Source organism: Ctenopharyngodon idella, chromosome 22 (genome assembly GCF_019924925.1).
Source record: "Ctenopharyngodon idella isolate HZGC_01 chromosome 22, HZGC01, whole genome shotgun sequence".
Classification (NCBI taxonomy): Eukaryota; Metazoa; Chordata; class Actinopteri; order Cypriniformes; family Xenocyprididae; genus Ctenopharyngodon; species Ctenopharyngodon idella.
The window spans coordinates 18200381-18219370 of NC_067241.1; the positions used below are offsets into that span (position 1 = coordinate 18200381).

The following is an 18990-nucleotide window of genomic DNA, read 5'->3' on the forward strand; positions in this document are numbered from 1 at the left end:
ATAGTCCATAGTTAAATCACTTCGGCTGCGGGAAATTCTCAGTGTTGTGTGTAATCACCACAGAAACCGTTGTGCACTCGCATATCCTCGTGTCCGTCTGTTTTAGACGTTTTTGTTTTTGTTTATTTTATTCTGTTAAAAGATATCGTAAAACCATGAAAGAGAGAAGAAACGCACAGCCACTGGTGGTCAGATGTAAACTGGTGCTGGTTGGGGATGTTCAATGCGGGAAAACTGCGATGTTACAGGTTTTGGCGAAGGATTGTTATCCGGAGGTCAGTACAGCATTTCTGAAATACTTAAAATAATTCTGTAATTATATTATTAATGGTATTGCCGAATAACATGCATGTCTAGATTAACTGTTGTTTCTTAATTTACTTGTAACATGCTGTGGTTAGTCCGTTACGAATATATCCATATCCTTTATTTTTTACTGCATAACAAAATAATGCAAACATTAAATCGTTTTTACGTGGAGGTAAGGAAGAGTATGTAAGAAGTGGTACCCGGTTTTGATTCTACGCATCACATAGCCTACATGCAGCATCACATGCATGTTCATCAGTTTTAATATGTTGCATCTCTTCCTCAGACGTATGTGCCCACAGTATTTGAGAACTACACAGCCTGTCTGGAGCTTGATGACCAACGTGTTGAATTGAGTTTATGGGACACGTCAGGTAAGACTAAACGGATGATTAAGTGGCTAAATAATAAAATAGATCTAAATGGACAATAACATTTTCTTTTGGGTATGTTATGCAAGTTGGACGGCATCATAATGTAAATAAATGAAGCAGTATGAGTCTCACGTAATATGAAATGTCATGTGTAATGGGGAATAGACCGTATAATTTATGGTAATATATAAAAACATTAAATCAAAATGAGATTCTTGATTGGTATACTGTTATGAGCTAATGTGGTGTCAAATGGACTAGGAGGGGCATTTTGCCCATATCATATATTAAAATGACGAATAAATGAGACATGGTTTTCAGTATGATAATGTTGCATCTGTGTAGTTAATAAAAAGCTGCATCAGATATTCATGCATTTTTGCTTTAGAGTGTATTTAAAGTCTGAAATTGCCTGGAGAAAACACTGGAAATTGGAAACCACAGCATTGTTTCACGTTAGAAAATGTACGTTTTGATAGTCTGTAGTCAGAGAATTGCTACATTCCTTACAGATGTTACAAATTGTAGCTGTTTTATATTCTGCTCAAGGAAACAGTCTGGCTTGTTTTGATCTGTGTTGGGCCAACCCAGTCGTGCTGATTACTAAACTAGACCTAATTTTAATATTGAATTTATATTATTTATGCTAATGCTGAAGCAGTGTATGAAAATGTAAATGTAGAATAATTGTAACAGATGCTCAGTTTGCAATAGAACACCACATAGAAACAATTTTCTACAAAGCATATGTGCATTTGTTTAAAAGAGTGTCCAGTGGGCCAAAATTGTTTTAACATGGTGTGAAAAATGAGTACAGAATCTTGATCAGAAGTCTGTCTGCTTGTGGATATCTAGTTAACTTGAATATCATTCAGAGATTTGATACTTGAATTTGAAAATACAGTGATTATTTAATCTTTAAAAGTGCCACGTTAATGTGATTTTTTTTTTTTTTTTTTTTTCCAAACTGACTGATAATGATAAACCCTGTATTCCCTTAAAGGATTACTTCACTTTAAAATGAAAATTACCCCAATCATTACTCACCCTCAAGCCATTCTACGTGCATATGACTTTCTTCTTTCTGATGAACACAATCAGAGATATATTAATAAATATCCTGACGCATCTGAGCTTTATAATGTCAGTAAACGGGGTCACGAGTATGAGCTGAAGAAAGTGCCTCCATCCACATCCATCCATCATAAACGTATTCCACACGACTCTAGGGGCTTAATAAAAGCCTTCCAAAGCGAAGCGATGCATTTGTGTAAAAAAAAAAATCCACATTTAACAAGTTGTGAAGTAAAATATCTAGCTTCCGCCAGACCGTCTTTCGTATTCAACTTATGAAAAAAGTGTAAAACTCTTGCAGTTCAAAAAGCTAACGCTACATCCTACACCTTCCCTATTCAACTTACAGAAAAAGCTTAACTGACACAATGCCAGTTCTGTTTTTTCAGAATTTGAAGACGGAAGATAGATATTTTACTTCATAACTAGTTAAATTAGATTTTTTTTTTTTTTTTTTTTTTTATACAGAAACGCATTTTTTCGCTTCAGAAGGCCTTTATTAACCCCCCAGAGCCGTGTGGAGTATGTTTATGATGGATGGATGCACTTTCTTCAGCTCATACTCATTGGTCTCGCTCACTGCAATTATAAAGCTCAGATGCATCAGGATATTTTATATATCTCTGATTGTGTTCACCAGAAAGAAGAAAGTCATATACACCTAGGATGGCTTGAGGGTGAGTAAAGCTTGGGGTAATTTTCATTTGAAAGTGAAGTAATCCTTTAATCCCGGAAGTTGCGTAAAGTCAGCCAATCAGAATGGGCTTGCCAAATCGAGAAAGCCCTTTTTTTTTATTTCAATATGCATCAGGCATGCGATTAGACTATGTCTGTCTTTCTATCAGCTGCCGTATATAATCAGTAGTCTAATAAGGGAGTACATGGTCACTGAGGCAGTTCACATCTCCCCACCGCTTACCATTGTAGCCTATTGACCTGATTACAATGTGATGTGTATGTCTGCTCCTTACTGCTCATTTCTGAATCCCTAGTAAATGACAGACATGATAAGCTCACATCTCTTTGGATGTGTGCTAAACGCACGCCAAAAGAAGCATCATAATTAGCACCCAGTAACGTCTGGCTGTTTGTTGACTGTGAAGTGTGGCTGATATGACTAGGTTTCTATAATGTGTTTGTCTGTTGTACGTGTGCGATAGAGATTGACAGACAGTGAGCGAGGGAGAGAGAAAGCAAGGATTGACATTTCATGTACAGATTGCTGAATGAAATATGTGTTGTTAATATGCCCCAGCCTTTTGCTCATTCTTTTTGATCTGATTTAGTCTGCTTCGAGACAAGCCAGCTGAGACAGGGTACGGTTTAAGGGGATGAGTCGGGGCTTGAATGAGGATGAGAGGGCAAACTAGAGTTTTATCCAGTTTTTAGCTGTTAATCATGGCTGGTGCTGTAGAATTTGAACTGTATTTCCATCAAGTTAAACCGATATTCCAAGTCAAACTACTCTTGGATATAAACTGAATTGGCTGCATCCGTAAATTCAGCAAATAAATAAATTATCTGATAATTTGGCAAAAAACTAAAATATTTAATTATTTCTCACAATACTGCACTGATATTCTCACACCAAGAAGGCAAAATATACTGTAGCATAATTATTTTTATACTGTATTTCTGATAAAAATTCAAAGTTTAATAAATTAAATAATGTATAATTATTTTATGTAGATGTGTGTTATATGTAAGCATTGCCATTCAAAAGTTTGAGGTCAGTACGATTGTTTAATGTTTTTGAATGAAGTATCTTATGCTCACTAAGGCTGCATTTATTTGTTCAATAATACAGTAAAATGGTAATATTGTGTAATATTATTATTATTATTATTATTACAATTCAAAATAAATGTTTCTCTGTTAATATATTTTAAAATATAATTTACTCCTGTGATGGCAAAGCTGAATTTTCAGTGTCACATGATCCTTCAGAAATCATTTTAATATGGTGATTTAGTGCTCAAGAATCATTTCTGAGTATTATCAATGTTATAAACTTTGTGCTGCTTAATATTTTTGTAGATACTGTGAATCTTTTTTTTTAGGATTCTTTGATAATTATGAAGTTGAAAAGAACATTTAAAAAAAAAAAAAAATAGAAATCTTTTGTAAAATTATAAATGTCTTTACTGTCCATTTATCAATTTAGTGCATCCTTGCTGGAATATAAGTAATAATTTCTTTCAAAGAAATCTTCCTGACCCCAAACTTTTCAGAGATAATGCAAGTGTGTATTCATACATATTCATACAGAACTAAATTATGTCCCATTACTTTTAGTGCACATTAAAAAAGTTTTGGTTTTGCTGCTTTAGTTTTGTACGTAAAATCGAACTGATGCCAAAGTCAAAACCTACAGTAATTAGTTCATTGCACTTTTTTGATCACTTTGAAGTGAATTACCATTAAAATTTTAGCTTGAACTCAAGTAGAAATGACAGAAATTGTGACAAGTGAAATGATTTGAGGGTTGTTTACGGTTATATGCTGTGTGCTATTTATATCATGCTGCTCAATGTGAATGAGGTTTCTTATTAGTCTTCTCCTCATTGATTGCGCTGACCTCATCATTGAGTTTCGAACTGCTTTCTTTGAGGCCCAGAAAGGATTTACAGGTGAAAATCAATCCTCTCGCTTAATCACGACAGCCAATTGGACCTACTGCAGGCTCTTAGAAGATGGCCGTCTGTATTCCTAATATGGAGGCTATATTTAATTTGCATTGGGGGTATTAGCAATGGATTAGGTGGCATTTGCTGTTACGCTGATGGATGTACATTTCTGAGAATATAAATTCTGCTGCTTCAGTATGGGATGACTACACAAGATGGGGTGTGTAAAAATAGTGCTCCATTAGCACATTAAAACAGCCAGTAGATTAATGTGCTCTCCAGTGGCCATTGGCAGTTGATGACAGGCACCAATGAGGAAACACCACCACTGCTCTGAGATGGTATTCCCTGAGGGGTCATGGCCAGCACCTCGCAATGAGAGAGAGGGGGGATTCTTTGTTGAGCTGATGTGATGGAATCTCTGGGATGCTAAGGAAAAGGGGGTTGGGGATATGGAGAATGCTCTAGGTTTTGTTCTCATCTCTAGTGGAAAGACTGACAGGGGCTTTTACTTGCTTCTAGCTTCTTTGTCAACGTTGACCTCTCTCAGCCCCCTGCTCGCATCTACATGAGTCTCAGAGTGCTGATTAATTCTCCCATATTCCACTACATTGAAGTTTACTCTTAGTCAGCTTTTTAATTCTGTTATAATATCTGTTGCACTTGCACATATTTAACTACAAGTCAGTTATGATTTCAAGTACACAAAATGATTTATGCTTTGAGTCAAACATGAATGATAATGACTTGCAGATCAGTAACCTGACTGATTCAGTTAGTTAATTAAGTGAATTATTCATCTGACTGATAACTTGAGAGTGTTTTTAAACAGTTCATTAAATTAATCATAAGAGTTGTTTGTTCTTGCATTAGACATGTTTTGAGCTAGTGACAGTGCTAAAATAATGTATTGTCTGGCATTGTTTTTGCAGCACAGTCTTTTTCACATTCAATACAGACAGCAAGCTCATTCACTTGGGTAAAATTATTTCTTTTGCTCTGGTGCTGTAGATTTAGGGTATAGAAGCAGGAAACAATGGCATTTTCTTTTCATTATATTCATTATATACCATCTTATTCACACTGGAATGATATTTTCTTTCCCTAGTAAATGGTATTAAGCAATAATAATTGACAGGATCTGTTATCACTGTCTCATTGAGACTGTCAGAGAAGGCTTAGTCATGAGGGATGAGAATTGTGAACATGACACTTTTAATGAGTACTAAAGTGAATCATACCCAAGACCACCTTTTCAAGTGACATTTTTACATTCCAAACTGTGACGTCAAGCACACTCAGGTGCGCACCAAAATCTCTAATGTAACTTGACAGTTACATTCATAGTTCAGAGTCATTGTTGAAATGCTGCCTAAATAGTTTTTCAAAGAGTGAAAGGGATCAGCAGATGGAATGCGCTGCGGCTCTCATCTGTGCGGCACACAAAAGCAGCCCACTCCACCTCCATCTGTTCTCTTCACAAGACTCTTCCTGCGCCCAAGGAAAAGGCCATCTCATATCAATCACATGCACACGTTGTCCCACATTTCAGCTAAGCTAGTTTGCTCCAGGCATGGCATCACAACAAAAAGCATTTAGTGCGAGTGTAGCAACTCTGCTCTGCTCTTTTTTTTTTCCTCCCTTTTTGCACGCTTCACCAACCCTCCATCTGGTAATACACAGGCAGTATAACATCCTCATCTTGTTTAGCCAGAGAACATGTGGCCCAGGGTTGAGAGCAGAGAAGCGGTTTGTTCACTACTGAACATAGTGCAGTTCTGTGATCCAAGACTGCAGGTGGTTCAGGATTCTTGATAGGAAGCGCTCCCTGCCAACAGTATAAGCGTCATGGTGTCCTTTTCAGATTTCATACAGTGATTTGAGTGAGATTTGGTGAGCTCACCATGTGAAGGTCTTTGTCTCTGACTGCTGGGATGTGCCATTTTGTAAAGTTTAATCAAAATTGCTTCTCACCCCTTGGTGTATATCTACATTGATCACTGCATTAAGATCAGCAGCAATTAAATGCAGCCTCATGCCCAGGTTTGTGTGTTCGTGACATCCCAGTAAGAAAGAAAAGAGGCGGTAATCTGTGCTTCAGATGTGACTCATTTTCTGAGAACCTCAAACCCATTCCTGCTTTAGCCAGTTATCTCTATAATTAAATGAGGGGAATTGGCTTCATAATTTTAATTTCATGTTTTTGATGATTTTTAGTTAATTAAAACTTAGTCGACAGGACCCTTTTGAGCAATTCTTTCAACAAATCGCTGAAAAAGATTCACAAGTTTATGAGTTATCAGTTTGAATCAGTCTGGTGAATCCTTCACTGAATATACTCCACTTGAATTAAAGTCAACGTTAAAAATAATTGATTACATTGAGTGAAGGATTCACTCAAGATTCAACTTAAGATTTTGAGTCTTTTTGACTGATTCGTTGAAATAAACGCTCATAAGACTCATGTTGACTAAGTTTAAAGGGGACCTATTATGCAAAATTCACTTTTGCATGGTGTTTGGCTATAAATGTGTGTTGGCAGTGTGTGTACACAACCACCCTACAATGATAAAAATCCAACCACTCCTTTTTTTTTAATCCCCATAAATAAGCATGGGGATAAGCAGTGTCTCAGAACAAGCCGTTTCCAGATCCCTGGCAATGTGACATCACATTAGCCACAGGCCCCGCCCACGAATGTTGACAGACACTGCCGTTTTAACATAGAACCGCCCTGAGCGAGTTCACAGCGAGTTGTACAGTCCGCCATTGCTGCACTGACGAGAACGTCTCCCAAGCGTTTTAGGTGTTCTGTAGCTGGATGGATTAATCCACATAGCTCTCTCCATTTACTCCATAAATCTGAGCTGCTGAAGACGAGGTGGATTCATTTTGTTTTAGAAGAAAATGCTGCCTCAACTCTACCAAAATTCGTTAATGTCTGCGCGAATCATTTCACACCGGAATTCTTTGTGAACGAATGTCAATACAAAGGGACAACACAAAACAGAGGTTGAGCTAAAAATTTGTTACTCAAGGATAGATCAGAAAACTGTTCGTGATCCTGCTTACAGTCTTTAGAGTGATACTGGATATGGCAGTAATGAAGGTGAGAGCACTTTATTACAGTTCATCTGAGATTTACGGATATAAAGTTTACCAGTTTATTAAGCACCACCCGAAAAGGCATAAGGTGTTTCTGTGTACTTTGCTGTGTATGTTGATGATAATGCAAGGGAGAGAGAGAGAGAGTTTATGGATAATATTTTAATGCACACTTGCACTGTTTTATTAAGCTCTTACAGAGATTTTCAAGAGTGAAAACGGACGCTTCATCTTTTTTGTGAAGTACAATAAACATCATAAAACTCATCTGTAAAGTTTTGGCCATCATTCAGACGGGGTCCGGTACAACAGGCTTGTACTAATACAAGTTATAACCGTAATTGAACTAAACTGTACCTGCTATAAAACATTATCTGTGGGGTATTTTGAGCTAAAACTTCACATACACACTCTGGGGACATCAGAGACTTATTTTACATCTTGTAAAATGGGGCATAATAGGTGAGGTGTGAGGTGTATATAAGGCTGTTTACACCACCCCAGCATCTTCTCAGTACCAAGTGGGTGGGCACTGCTCTGTATCAAATGATTGATAGGCAGTTAAGGGATGCCTTTAGGAAGACGGCGCTCTGCAGATGGTTGACTCCAAGGCTGTTGCTGTGGAAACAGGGGGACTGGAGGTATTGGGGGGGCAGGGGGTGGGTGGCTTACTTAAGGATTCTGAGCAAGAGCTGGAGGAAGTGCCTACCCCAGCCCCATCGCTCCAGTTGCATAATCTACTGGAAAAAAAGAAATTGAGGGAGAGAGCGAGACACATAGATCAATGAGGATTTAGAGCTCAATTGTCATTTTCTTCTCCTTTAAAATGCCAATATGGCAAGCAGTGAGAGGAAAGGGGCTTTAACAGGATGTGTGCTGAGCTGACTGGAAATGAAGTGATGACCAGAGGAGATCTTCCTCTAACCTTTGTCTGCTTCTGTCTGCAGATATATGCAGCCAGTCAGCTATGTATGTACTGGTGTAAAATATTTGTACTCGAGTCCTAAATTGTATATTAGGGCTGTAGATTTAACACGTTCATTTAATTAGGCCTAATTAATTAATGAAAAATGACATGTTAAAATGATTTAACACATTTAAAGCACCTGCCCCAGACATACGTAGGTCATCTTACATTTCATACAGTTGATTGGTCGGAAATATTATTTTTATAAGCATTTTAACTTGAAGTCTTAAACACCTGCTGTACAAGTTGATATATCTTAGAACTAATGTAGCCTAGTCAAAATGCTAAAAGAAGATGTGAAACTAAAATTGACTATTTTGTATTAATGTTCCTGTTTTACGATTTTATCAGTGCACTAAAATTGACTATTTATTTTAATATTCTTGGTTTAGATTTTAAAAATGCTTGCTGTCATAATTTTGTATTGAAGCGGCTCTACTCAGAAATATGTCACATTATCAAAGTTGTGTTATGAAAGCAGGTTCGTGTTCTCTCATCTATCTTGGGTATTATATTACAACAGAATGTCAAGGACACTTAAACTGCACTTGAGGCCCAACGGAAAGAACATTTTTTCAAAAAGAATTGTTAGTTGCATGTATTGAATGAAGAAAGCCTGTAGTCTTCAGTAGCATCTCTCTTGTTTCAGGATCTCCATACTATGATAATGTGAGACCCCTCTGCTACAGTGACTCCGATGCAGTGCTCCTCTGTTTTGACATCAGTCGCCCAGATATCTTTGACAGTGGACTTAAGAAGGTAACTAGATATTCCTATTAATATTCTAAACCACCACTGACCATGATCCTCAAGAAATCATTAGACTGTGCTTTCTTCACTGTAAAATGTTTTGTCAGGTAACCTAAAATGTGCTTCATGTGGTATCATGAATTCAAACAAAGCATCTTTAAAAGAAGTCAGTTTAATTTAGAGTTCTTATGAATGATTCATTTGTTTTTGCTTTTTTACTTTACTTCATCAGCATTTTTGGGATGCAATATTTATCACACTATACTTGCCAGAAGTGCTTGGCACGCAAGAATCAAGATTATAATTGTCATTATGCAACCCTAGTTATACAGAACAATCTGTTTGCTCTGTAAGATAAATCATTTCTTGCAAAACAATTATTTATTTATTTCTGTCTCTTTGCAGTGGAGGGCTGAGATCCTCGACTTCTGCCCCAGTACTCGTATTCTCCTCGTTGGGTGCAAGACAGACCTTCGGACGGATGTCTGCACACTGATGGAACTGTCCAATCAGAAACAAACACCCATCACTCATGAGCAGGTACAGCCACATGTTGTTTCTTACTACTGTTGGATTGATCTTGCTTACAAGAGGATATTCTCTGTAAAACTGCTTTTTGAACTACATTACCACATTCAAAATCTGGGATCAATTAGATTTTTTTTTTTTTTTTTTGAAAGAAATTAATACTTTTATTCAGCAAAATTGACAGTAAAACATTAATAATGTTAGAAAATATTTATATTTCCAAAAAAAAAAAAAAAAAAAGAACAAAAAAAAAATTCTATCCATCCAAAAATCCTGAATGAATTGTATCACAGTTTCCACAAAAATATTAAGCAGCACAACTGTTTTCAAGATTGATAATAAGAAATGTTTCTTGAGCAGCAAATCATCATATTAGAATGATTTCTGAAGAATCGTGACACTGAAGACTGGAGTAATGATGCTGAAAATTCAGCTTTCATCAAGGGAATAAATTGCATTTTAAAATACATTAAAATAGAAAGCTATTTTAAATTGTAAAAATACTCAACAATATTACTTTTTTTCTGTATTTTTGAGCCTTTTTAAATTGCAGCCTTTAAAAAACTTTTTAAAAAGATCTTACAGACTCAACTTTTGAACAGTAGTGTGTGTTTGTGTGTATATATGAATAAATAACATTCACTTTATAATATCATTCTTAATATTTATGTATATTAAAACAATATATGTTTATCTTAATATAAATGGGTACATGAAAACCGCCATCTATAATTTAGGAAGGGGGTAAACCACTGTTTTAAATCTTTAAATCAGACACTTTTACTTAGGATGCTCTCTTCAAAGGTAACCGCCTATATATACAACCACAACATGAACAAAGCTTTCGAATCTATGACCTGTATCTATTGACACACTTTGACTGAGAAACTACAGCGAACTGAGTTTTTTTTGTCCTTCTTCTCCCATCACAGGGCTCTGCCATGGCCAAACAATTGGGTGCCGAGGCTTATCTGGAGTGTTCAGCCTTCACCTCCGAGAAGAGCATCCACAGCGTGTTCCGCACAGCTGCGCTGGCTTGCATTAACAAGCTGCAGCCACTTGCCAAGCCCAGCCCGACCCGTCGGCTGTCCAAACGCCTGCTGCACCTGCCCAGCAAGTCCGAGCTCATCTCCTCCACCTTCAAGAAGGAGAAGGCCAAGAGTTGCTCTGTAATGTGAGTGGAGAACTTCACCCCCCATAACAAAAGCTACACCATTCCCTGCGCTTTGGTCTGGGGAAGGGGGGTGGGTTCCGATTGCTACATCATTGACGTGTGGAATCCTTCCTCACCCCCCAAAGAAACACCTTTCAGAACAAGTGGACACCTCGCTGTCCTCCTTGTCCTGAGCACTTCAACAGTGCATATGTATTTTCACTACTGTATCTTGCTTTTTCAAATGAGATTCGATCATCAGCCGTCATCTATTCATTCCTTGTTATCGAGAGATTTGCTGTCATTGTTCCAGTTGAAGCTCGGAATGATTCAACTTAGTAAATAGGAAACAGATGTTTTAAAAGAGGTTTCAATGTTCAATGTAAGCTATTCGGTGTATAATGCGAGATCTCTAGTGTAAGATTCAAAACACATACCTACAGTATGCACTAATGACTAAATCTGAGGGAACCGATCCAAGGGAATTGTGAAGCTGAGGCTGTTGTGGAGATGTGCGCAAGGCCTGGGTCATATAGAGGAGAAGGAGGCCCATTTGGCATTGGCGACAATGCAGGAAGCGAAATGTGATTTTTATTTATTTTTTATTTTTTTTAAATGGGAGCTGTCCATATCTGAACACTAAGATGGAGGAATAGAGGGAAACAAGGGCCAAAAATATTTGTAAAAAGACCATTTATGATGCAACCAAAGTAAATTTTCCCTTATTTCCTCTATTAGAACACTGTCTGATATACACGCTTCTATTTTTAGAGGCATTAGCTATCTGAGAGATAGGATGGGTGTGACTGGGGAATATATTACAGTGATTATCTGTATCTCAACATCTCCTGCTGCTCTGTAGTGTAGGCAACCATGAATTTGTGAAGCGATCCCTGTGCTAGTTCTGTGAGGACTCGATTGGATCAAATTTGGCATCTTTTTTCGTTCTTGAAATGATATCAAGAGAGATGTCGTAGCACTATGTTGATGTTTTCAGAAACCAACAGATTTAAAACGTATGCAAGAAGGTTGTAAATCGCCTGGTTTTAGATGATTAAGATCAGACCAGCCTGGGTTTAGTTTGTCATGCATCTTATGTAGCAGTCTCCCGTTTCATTGCCTCCATGCTCATTTGCAGCACTAGCAGCAGAAATATTTGTGAATAATATCGTCCAATGTGTTTCTGAACTTGATTATCAATGGGGAAAAAACATGTTTTCTTGTGCAAAGTGCTAATCTTGAAGTCTGCTTTCCACCACAAAGCAATAATTATGGTTCAAGTGCTTATAATTCAAAGTGTGTACAGTGGCAATAATTAAAACAAAAATGGCTATTATAAATTCATGCTACTGCTTTGTGGACATGCGTATATTTATGTGGATATACATCAGTGCTGCTGTAAAAACAAGCCAATATATTGTGACTCTGTTGAGCCTTTGTTAAAGTAATTAGATGAAAATATGACCATTGGAGTGCAACATTTTTTTTTTCTCCTTTTCCACCAAATAGGATTATTAGTGATTTGTTCACGAGCATAAAAGAGGTTAATGCATGAGGAGCAGATGGACTGGAAGGAGATTCAGATGGGACATTTTAATATATGGATCAGCTGACCTGATAAGGGCTTTGATGTTTGTGAATCTGCAAGGCCAAATTGGAAATGGAAACAGACTTTTGGAAAAAAAGAAAAAAAAAAAAAAAAAAATCGAACAGGCTGGTCCTGTTTAATGAAAGATATTTTTCCATTTTTTAACTATTGTTCAAATAGTTGTTTTTGCTTTATTTCTGTACACTTGAAATCAATATTTTTCTCATTTTGTTCAATCATCGGTGGTGGAAGATAAGATGCGAGCAGCCACTGTGGCCGTTTACAAGCTCTGCCACTGTGATCACACACCAAATTCCTTTTTGCATTGTCTTGTGACTGTGTAAATAAAATGAAAATGAATTTTGGGTGCTAGGGAGTATGAACAGCGTGTAAACATGTCACATGGCTGGTCAGACATTGTAGCTGCCGATTTATTTGTAAAGTTCTGGGTCATGTGAGCGTCCCAGATGAAGATGGACATTCAGTCATTATGCTGCCATTGCACACTGTTTGGTACGAATACACTTCAAGCATGTCCTCTAGTTCTTCGGTTGTACATATCCTGTTTTGTAATCTTTGTAAGACATCTAAAAGAATGTCACAAGATTAAATATTTGTTTATGTTGTGGATTGACAAAGATGTGCTTGATGTAAAACTGCTTAGTCCTGTTTATTTGGATTCATTATTTGAGGCAGGCAAATATTTTCTGTTTTGTGTTTTACACTGTTGATTTCAGAATGTTATTTTTGAAATGATGTCTTCTCCCTTTGTCTTTCCAGTAATAAAGCTTGCCTTTGTGTGGCACACATGACCTTGTGTATTGGAGTTCGTTTTGGACTGCTAACTAAGGCAGTTCATAAAAAAATATATTATATATAAACACACACACACACACACACACACGCCCCTAGTGGCTGAGTTTGGTGCCATGTTACAAAAAAATGCTTCTCGTTTGATGCACCTTAAGTATTCAAAAACCTTAAGTTGCCCAAAAATGGTGTTTCTTTGACTAAGAGAGACTTGCTTAAATTGTCTTTTTTGTACATTTATATAGATAAATGATTCTATATCGTACTTAAACTTTTAGTACGTCAAAATAAGGCTACTTAAGTTCAGTAATAAATGCTACATTCACGCCATGTCGTAATTACCGTAATTACGAGATGACAACGTGAAGTTCCACTCTGACTCGGAATTATGCGTTTCTGTGGCAACACTATCGAGGGCAAAATGAATCTGCAGCGGTCAGGTGGTGCAAGTTGGAGCTCTCAGAAAATTGTAATTGTAAAAAGCATTCATGTCCTTGTAGAACTCATAATTACAAGTTGGAATCTCGTAATTACAGTAATTACAGCATGGTGTGATTTTTGCCAAGTAAGACATGTTCCTGGATCAACATATTTTGATGATCCTGGGACAACATTTCTGTCTGAAAATTTAGTCCTAACCCTATCTCTACCCCTAACCCGACCCATAACTTATCCCTAAAATCAGACAGAAATGATAAGTGAATAACACTGGTGTAGAAGCACCAAAACTTGGTTTTAAGCCTAAACTTGACTTAAACTGTAAACTTGTCCCTCAAATCTGATTGGTTGATTGCAATGTTGTTCCAGGATCAACAAAGAAGTTGATCCAGGAACATGCTGTACTTGGTGAAATCACGTTCACCATTAAGGCATCCATCCACTCCTGTTCAAAACGAAGTTTGTCAGATTGTTTTTGTTTTTTGTTACCAAGGCTGCATTTATATGATCAAAAATACAATTAAAACAGTAATATTGTGAAATATTATTACAAATTAAAATCTAGATGTCAGTGTCACATGATCCTTCAGAAATCATTCTAATATGAGGATCTGGGCTCAAGAAATATTTATCATCAATGTGGTAAAAAAAAGTGGTAGTGCTGCTTAATATTTTTGTGGAAACCATTTTTTCAGGATTTGATGAACAGAGTTCAAAAGAACAGCTTTTATTTGAAATGGAAATCTTTTGCAACATTATAAATGGCTTTTGATCAATTTAATATATCCTAGCTGAATAAAAATATTAATTTCTTAAAAAAAAAAACTTACTTAGCAATTTTCCTTTTTCTTACTGTAAATGTATCAATTAAAGAAATTTTTTTACCTCCTTTAAATTTAGCAATTATTGTGGCATTTTTATAGTCACATAATTCCAACAATAAAATACTAGCTCTCCTTCTGTTAGCGTCCCTTATTATCCGTTTGGATGCCAGGTGGGCTGTTGCATTGGCATGTTCCTCCCTTTCATCAGCCAGTGCAAGACATCTCCTGCTTAACCACATACTTACCTAGATTCCTTAGATACTGAGCTGGGGTGCACATCTGTCCCAAGACACAACATCTGGGAGGGGGGCATGGAGCACAAGCTGCTGCCAGTGTCCAAAAGAGGAACGCTGCCAGGAGGACATGAGGCAGAGGTGGAGACCCCGACTCAGCAGCCAAGAGAGATCCACACACCCCAGCTCCAAGTCTCACTGGGAAACAGCTCTACAAAGACAACCATAATGAAGTTGCTCATTCGGCACATGTAAAATGAGGGTATCATTATGAAACATGCTAAGCAATGTCTCTTAAGGCTTATCCAACAAAGCAGAACATTAGATTAAAGAAGTGCTAGTAGGAGCGTGTGATGTTTGTTTATAGCGGAGCTATTTGCAGACATTAAGTCCCTTGACCATCTGTGAAATTACTTTGCAATGCATCGCAATGTTTTAATCCAATGTGCAAGTGAGGACTAGCATGACTCAAAGTATGCTGAAAAAACAATTGTCACTCAGAAATTGCTAGTAAACAAATACTAATTACTTATTATTTATTCACAAATATTTACAAAGAGACGGCAAGTAACATTAAATTAAACATGAGATTTCAGGTACAGAGAGACTGAAATAGTAACTACAACATATTCCAATAATATTCATTTTATAGAACTTTGAAAAATAAAAAACATCTATCTATCTGTCTCCCATATAAACATTTAGAGTCCCATTTCTGTGATAGTGTAGGAGTTTATCAAAAGCACTGACCTCCTGCCTCAAATGACCTGCAGTGCTTTTGATCCACTCAACAGCGCTTATGAAAGCATGCTAGAAGGATCTAGGTTATTGTTAAATGCCACGCAATAGCCACATGCAGTGAAAGTACAAGAACCCGAGGGTCCAGTCTCACCTCAGCCAGCTGTAGTGTCCGCTAACACAAAACTCGCTTTCCCAGAAGTAAACAAGCCCATACTTACTCATACGCATGGAGAGGGAGTTGTAAGAGTGCATACGTTAATAGTCGTAGCAAATTAGGCCAACATCTGGACAAGCACAGGGAAAGGAATTGCTCACTCAGCTATGAGCAGATATGGTTTAAGGCCACAGGCATAATGGCACAGTCTAAGAACCAGAGAAAATTTCAGGGTAGGTAATTGATTTGCTTCCATTTTAAAGTAGCTTAACTTATTTTAAATTGTTTGCTTGTTTCATTGACATCGCCCTTATAAACCACATTTATGGTTATGAAGCGATAACTTACTAGTAGTTAATTAGTTAAAGTAGTTAACCATTATTAGTATGCAGACATTTGAGTCTAAAAGATTAAGTGATATCTAAGTGATTATATGTTAAGTGATTCACTATGATGCTTACTAAGACAGACAATATTTCGGTCAAAAGCCACATTAAATAAACAGAATATTTTCTAGCAATAAAATAACTACAATTAAATAGTCTTTTAAAATAAATAATAATAATAATAATATAAATAAAAAATTAATCAAAATATTTGTTTAATCACATTTTCTTGGGTACTTGGGTAAAACTGAGAACATTAAATTATTGTTCATTATTAAATATGAATTATTATGTCTTTGTTATGTCTAATTATTATGTATTCCTATGTTGTTTTAGAAATAGTTCAACTAATGGATGACAAAAAATTAAGGAATTGTTTGGGAGGAAAATCAGGTGGTTTCTGCATGTTTTGGTCATTAAAATTAATAGTTTCGTGTGATTTTAATCGCTGGTTACAGTTAAGAAGGTTCTTGACTTTGTTACAAAATATTTTTGTTTGTCTTTTGGTGCAACTCAAGCATTCATACAAAACAGATAAGGTAAAATGTTGCAAAAAATGCAGTTTCTATGACTAAGAAAGACATTATGACATATTCTGTACAATTATAGAAAATCATGCGGTACCATGATTTTTTTTTTTTTTTTTTTGGGGTCATTAAAATTAATTAGCAATTAAAAATAATTTTTTTAATACATTGAATATCAATTTAACAGATTGTCAAAAATATGACATTTTGTATTGTTTTAATTTTTGGGTACAGTCAACAAGGTCTAGGGGGCTGTTTACATGACACCGTTTTCAACTAAAAACGGAAAACTTTATATGCGTTTTGGCTGTTCATTTACACGACAACGGCGTTTTGGAGGCCTGAAAATGCAAACTTTTGAAGACAGGTTTCAAAGTGCAAGTTTTTGAAAATGGTCTCCGTGTAAACAACAAAAACGCGAATCTGTGAAAACGATTACGTCATGCACATGCGTATTACATGTTCAGTCTATAGCGTTTCATCGCCATCTAATTGCCTGCCAGAAGAATACAGCGTTTTTAGTCATTTTCACGGATTTGTATGAATGGGGATCGTTTTGACAATGGTGTCATCTGTACGCGGAAAACTCAAAGGAAAAACTTCTCCGTTTTAAGTATATCATTGTCATGTAAATGTACCCTCAATCTCTGAGGTGGCACAGCCCAAAATCAACATTTTTTAACTGATATGTTGACATTAAAAAAGTAATAGGACAATAAAATGCATCCTATTCATGGTAAGTGTCCTTTAGCCATTCTGTGCACAAAATAATCTGATATGACATCATTCCCACCCCCCACCCATTTGATCTTGTTCTGACAGGTTTTTTTTTTTTTTTTTTTTTTTTTTTACTTCTCAGCATCCTACAATGCATCTTTATTTCAAAGTGTCTCTGAAAGAACGGTGAGTTGCAATCCTAATAACCAGATCACTGTTTGGTTTAGTTTCTTTTCTGTGTGTGAACACACACCTCCTGAGGAGGGAAAGCGAGCATCGCTCTCTGATTACTGATGAGCTGTCTGCCTCTGCAGCAGACCCACAGACACTTCCACCCTCTCTCTGTCTCACAGAGTGTCTGCCGCAGTGCAGGGCCCAGCCAGCTCATCAACACCAGTGCCTCTGTCAGGGTCAGTCAAACACTCTTTTGTGCCCTCTCAGTGTTGAGTGTGATTGATGTTTTGATAGTGGGTCAGCGGTGTATGTAAATATATTTTTTTTTCGTGCAATAATAATGTGACATATTTGATATGACACTCTATTTGTGAAGGTCCATAAGCGTCTGCGCGCTCTGGGCAGACTAATGAAGCAGACAGAGCTGCAAGGAGAACATGTGCCCTGCATTTACCCTAGTAACAAAAATGATTCAAAACCCCACAGAGCAACTATTACTCTCTGATATAGCAGAATCAAATACACCTCAAAATTAAATACACTTTTAAAATAAAAGTTATAAAAAAATATAAATAATAGTCATTTGTTAGTGATTAAATTACACTTCCCATAAATAAAAGAAAATTAATACAAATAATAACATTTTTTTTTTTTGTAATGGGGGAAAACATGCAGTAACAGGATTTTTGGTGGTTCAAATTAATTAATAATTAAAATTTGTTTTAGTACACTGAATTGAATATCAATTCAACAGATTATGTCAAAAAATATGACATTTTTGTATTGTTTTAATTGTTGTATTGTCCAGTAAGTCTAGATCTCTGAGGTGGGACAGCCCGAAATCAACATTAATGGGATATTGACATTAAAAATGGTAAAATGCACCCTATATTCAATTCAATTCAATTCAATTCACATTTATTTGCATAGTGCTTTTCACAATACACATCGTTTCAAAGAAGCTTTACAGAGAATGCATCTCAACATTATAATTTAGAGTAATCTGTTATCAGAGTTGACTGTCCAAATTATGTAATTTCAGAAATGTACATATATAAGCACACACTTAGCTAACAATGTACTAATTTAATTTAATTTAATTTCACTGTCATTTAGGGTAGAAACAATGAGCTTGTGGAAGTAATGATTACATGATAACAATAGAAGATATAAGAGGCAATAGATATATGAGGCAAAACAATAGCCAAGAGCATCTACAATGTAAAATTAAAGCTGCAAGCAGCGATGAAAGGGCCCTCGTGGGGCCACCACCACCTGGTGGCCTTAGGAAAACAGTGAATAGTGGGTGACATGCATGACGCGTGTGCATAGTTTCATGAGTTTTCAAGCATGTTTATTCAAAAATGCGATTCATTTCGGAGAAGAAGAATTGACTGAGCAATTACAATAGGGTAAAAATAACCTTCTGTGAACCAAGAACTAACGTTCTGGAAATGTTATAATAACAGAATAACGTTATACAAACCTATATGACAAACTGGGGCCCAGGT

At 36.5% G+C, this 18990-nt stretch overlaps 1 protein-coding gene and 1 long non-coding RNA gene across 2 annotated transcripts in view; one reads left to right on the forward strand and one right to left on the reverse strand.

Moving 5' to 3' along the window:
* On the forward strand, nt 1-13287 carry rnd1b (Rho family GTPase 1b). The gene is made up of 5 exons (XM_051879587.1): nt 1-275; nt 596-683; nt 9106-9215; nt 9612-9746; nt 10667-13287. Exons 1-5 carry the CDS (start codon nt 156-158, stop codon nt 10910-10912), a joined length of 699 nt encoding a protein of 232 aa, XP_051735547.1. The 5' UTR covers nt 1-155; the 3' UTR covers nt 10913-13287.
* Nucleotides 12476-18990, reverse strand: part of LOC127504682 (uncharacterized) — a 27923-nt gene continuing 21408 nt past the window's right edge. Inside the window, exon 2 of the long non-coding RNA XR_007927423.1 lies at nt 12476-14991. This is a non-coding gene — a long non-coding RNA (uncharacterized LOC127504682). The remainder of the gene's footprint in view (nt 14992-18990) is intronic.